The 2,456-nt window shown below is 47.3% G+C and overlaps 1 protein-coding gene across 1 annotated transcript; it reads left to right on the top strand.

Annotated features, from left to right (window-relative positions):
* BDZ99DRAFT_153096 (uncharacterized protein) lies at positions 1 to 374 on the top strand. Its single transcript, XM_033712801.1, has one exon. It carries the CDS (start codon positions 89 to 91, stop codon positions 341 to 343), a length of 255 nt encoding a protein of 84 aa, XP_033571441.1. The 5' UTR covers positions 1 to 88; the 3' UTR covers positions 344 to 374.
* Positions 375 to 2,456: the final 2,082 nt, after the last annotated feature.

Genomic DNA, 2,456 nt, shown 5'->3' on the forward strand with positions numbered 1-2,456 from the left:
GGGACCAGACCATACATCAACACTCGACACGGTCAACAACTTGGGCATCCTCTACGCGGACCTGGGACGGCTTGACGAGGCGGAGAAGATGTACTTGCGAGCGCTGCAAGGCTATGAGAAAGCACTTGGCCAAGAAGCAGTAAAGACGTATATACCAGCACTTAACACAGCTCAGAATATGGCAGTTCTCTTCCAGCAGACTGGTAGAACGCAGAAAGCAGAGGGTTTATACGAACAGGCTCTCTTTAGTGTTGAAGCAGTTTTCGGGCGTACAAGCAATAGGTACTGTAGTATTGCTAAGATCTTGGATGCACTGCGCAATAATAGGGAGCATGAAACATAAATTCCTAATTTAAAGTTGATGCTACTTCCTAATGAATTTCACAGTCACAGTCTAGTATTATAGTTAAAGCAAGATGCAAAAGCATACTTATAGGTTATAACAGCGGTAAGAACAATAGTGTGGTACATTATGTCGCTACCGCTAGCAGGGAGGACGGCCGAGCCGCAGCTCACAGCCACAAGCTTGGCTTGCTGGATGACATAAGTAAATTACACCACAATGCTTATGTCAGACGTGCGGGGCTGTTGTGTCCTAGCTGGATTAGTAACTACTTCCGACCCGAAGTACCGACCAGGGTAGCGATCTTGCATGAACTTGCGTGCGACAGCAGCCACAAGGCCGATGACAAATTCCCAGTATGGTAGCGAGGTTCTAAGGCTCGGATAAGGCCATTCTATGAGCATTAGGAGTGATGGGAGATTGATAGTGGTGCTGTGGCGACGGAATTCGGTTACGCTATAAAAGAAGGCTCTCTACAAATCAGGCGGGAAGGCAATGATGCAAACGTAATTTTTCCGTCGGAGAGGTTCCAAGGGCTCTAGGATGGCCACAGCAAACAACTTATACAATGTTATGGGAAATATCGATGTGTGCAGAGAGCTTGAGTTGTTTGAAGTCCATGTACCCCTTATATTGTGCGGCACAGTGTGTGTTGCGCCACCCAGGGACGGACGTTATATTGGCTATAACTTCATAGGCTTATGAGGAAAGACTTGAGACATCTGAACGAAAAAAATTCTCAGCACGTGGGGTTTCTCGCGACCTAGGGAAGCACCTTAGATGGTCTAAAAGGAATAATCGACAGCATAATTAAAAGCGTTGTAATACAGTAAAGTCCGTCCCTGGGTGGCGAGAAGCCCTTCCGCCACCTAGGGGGGGGGGGGCGTTATGTATAGCCTAGACCATTTCAAACACGGCAGTGACATTTCTTGTGACTGGCCTGAAGTGCCCGAATTTCTTTTCGCATTTCTTGGATCGTGGCCTTCATATCCCGCTCACGATTTCCAAAGTCCACAAATTCATCGTCAATTAATCCAATCTTAGTCATGATATATCCGTTCATCATTTCCTCGAGCTTTGCGAGCCTGTTCGAATCGTTTATAGGATGCCGCTTCGTATGGAGGACCTGGTAAAGCTTCATCTTTATAGCGAGTGCTGCACTTGGCAGTACAGTTGAAGTTTTGTTCTCTTAAACTAGTTTTATACCGTCGAAACCGGTTTCCAAATTGTAGGGCATATTTTTTCGTAGGGCGTGCAGAAAAGGCTGCCTTACGATTTCGCCTCATGTCCATCGAGCTACAGCCACGTTATCGAACAGTCGGGCGGAGCTGGGACTGGCGGATGAGGAAAGGTACGCAATACGCTCGAGCTAGTCTCATCGGACACGAAGCGGCTAGTAAATAAAATAGGGGAGGGGGGTTTGAAAGGTATTTTTGATCCCTCACTTTTCTCCTGAGCACTTAGAACACCTCCAACCTAAAAGTTACGCTCGCATCGTCGCCTTCGCGCCTGATTTGCGGAGAGTCTCCTTTCATGGCGTAACAGAAATCCTTCCCCAGCACCACTATCGAGCTCTTATCACTCCTAATACTTATGAGGGTCTTATTAAAGCTTTAGAGCCTCACTACTATACTGCCGGCGGCGAATTTAACATAGCAGGCATCGCGGATGGCAGCAATGTTTGGGGCAAAAGAGGTAATAGGGGTTACAAGGGTGCCGCTAAGCTACTCGAATATAAGTTTTGACTTTCATTGCTTGATAGCTATTACTTTATAAAGGCGTATACAACTCAGGTTGAAATTGATGTGAACTCTGCCTGTCTTGTAGTGGCCGTACGGGCCGAATATATACTAATAGGAAATGGCCCACCCCCTAGGTCTTATCAGCTCAGCTGAATAGAGGCCAGCTGAAAGGAATGGACACAGCTGAGAGGACCCTGGTGTAGCTGAACAGAGGGCCTCGCCACGCTGAGTGCGCGCTAGTAGCAACCAATCAAAGAACGAGAATCAAGGAGAGAGAAAAGGGGGGGAGTGCCTGTACGTAGGTGACCGTGAACCGTATGAGTTGTTGATCCTAGGTTGTAGCTGTTACAACCCGAGTATACACCTATCTA

The sequence above is a fragment of the Mytilinidion resinicola genome, assembly GCF_010093595.1.
Source record: "Mytilinidion resinicola strain CBS 304.34 unplaced genomic scaffold BDZ99scaffold_22, whole genome shotgun sequence".
Taxonomy (NCBI): domain Eukaryota; kingdom Fungi; phylum Ascomycota; class Dothideomycetes; order Mytilinidiales; family Mytilinidiaceae; genus Mytilinidion; species Mytilinidion resinicola.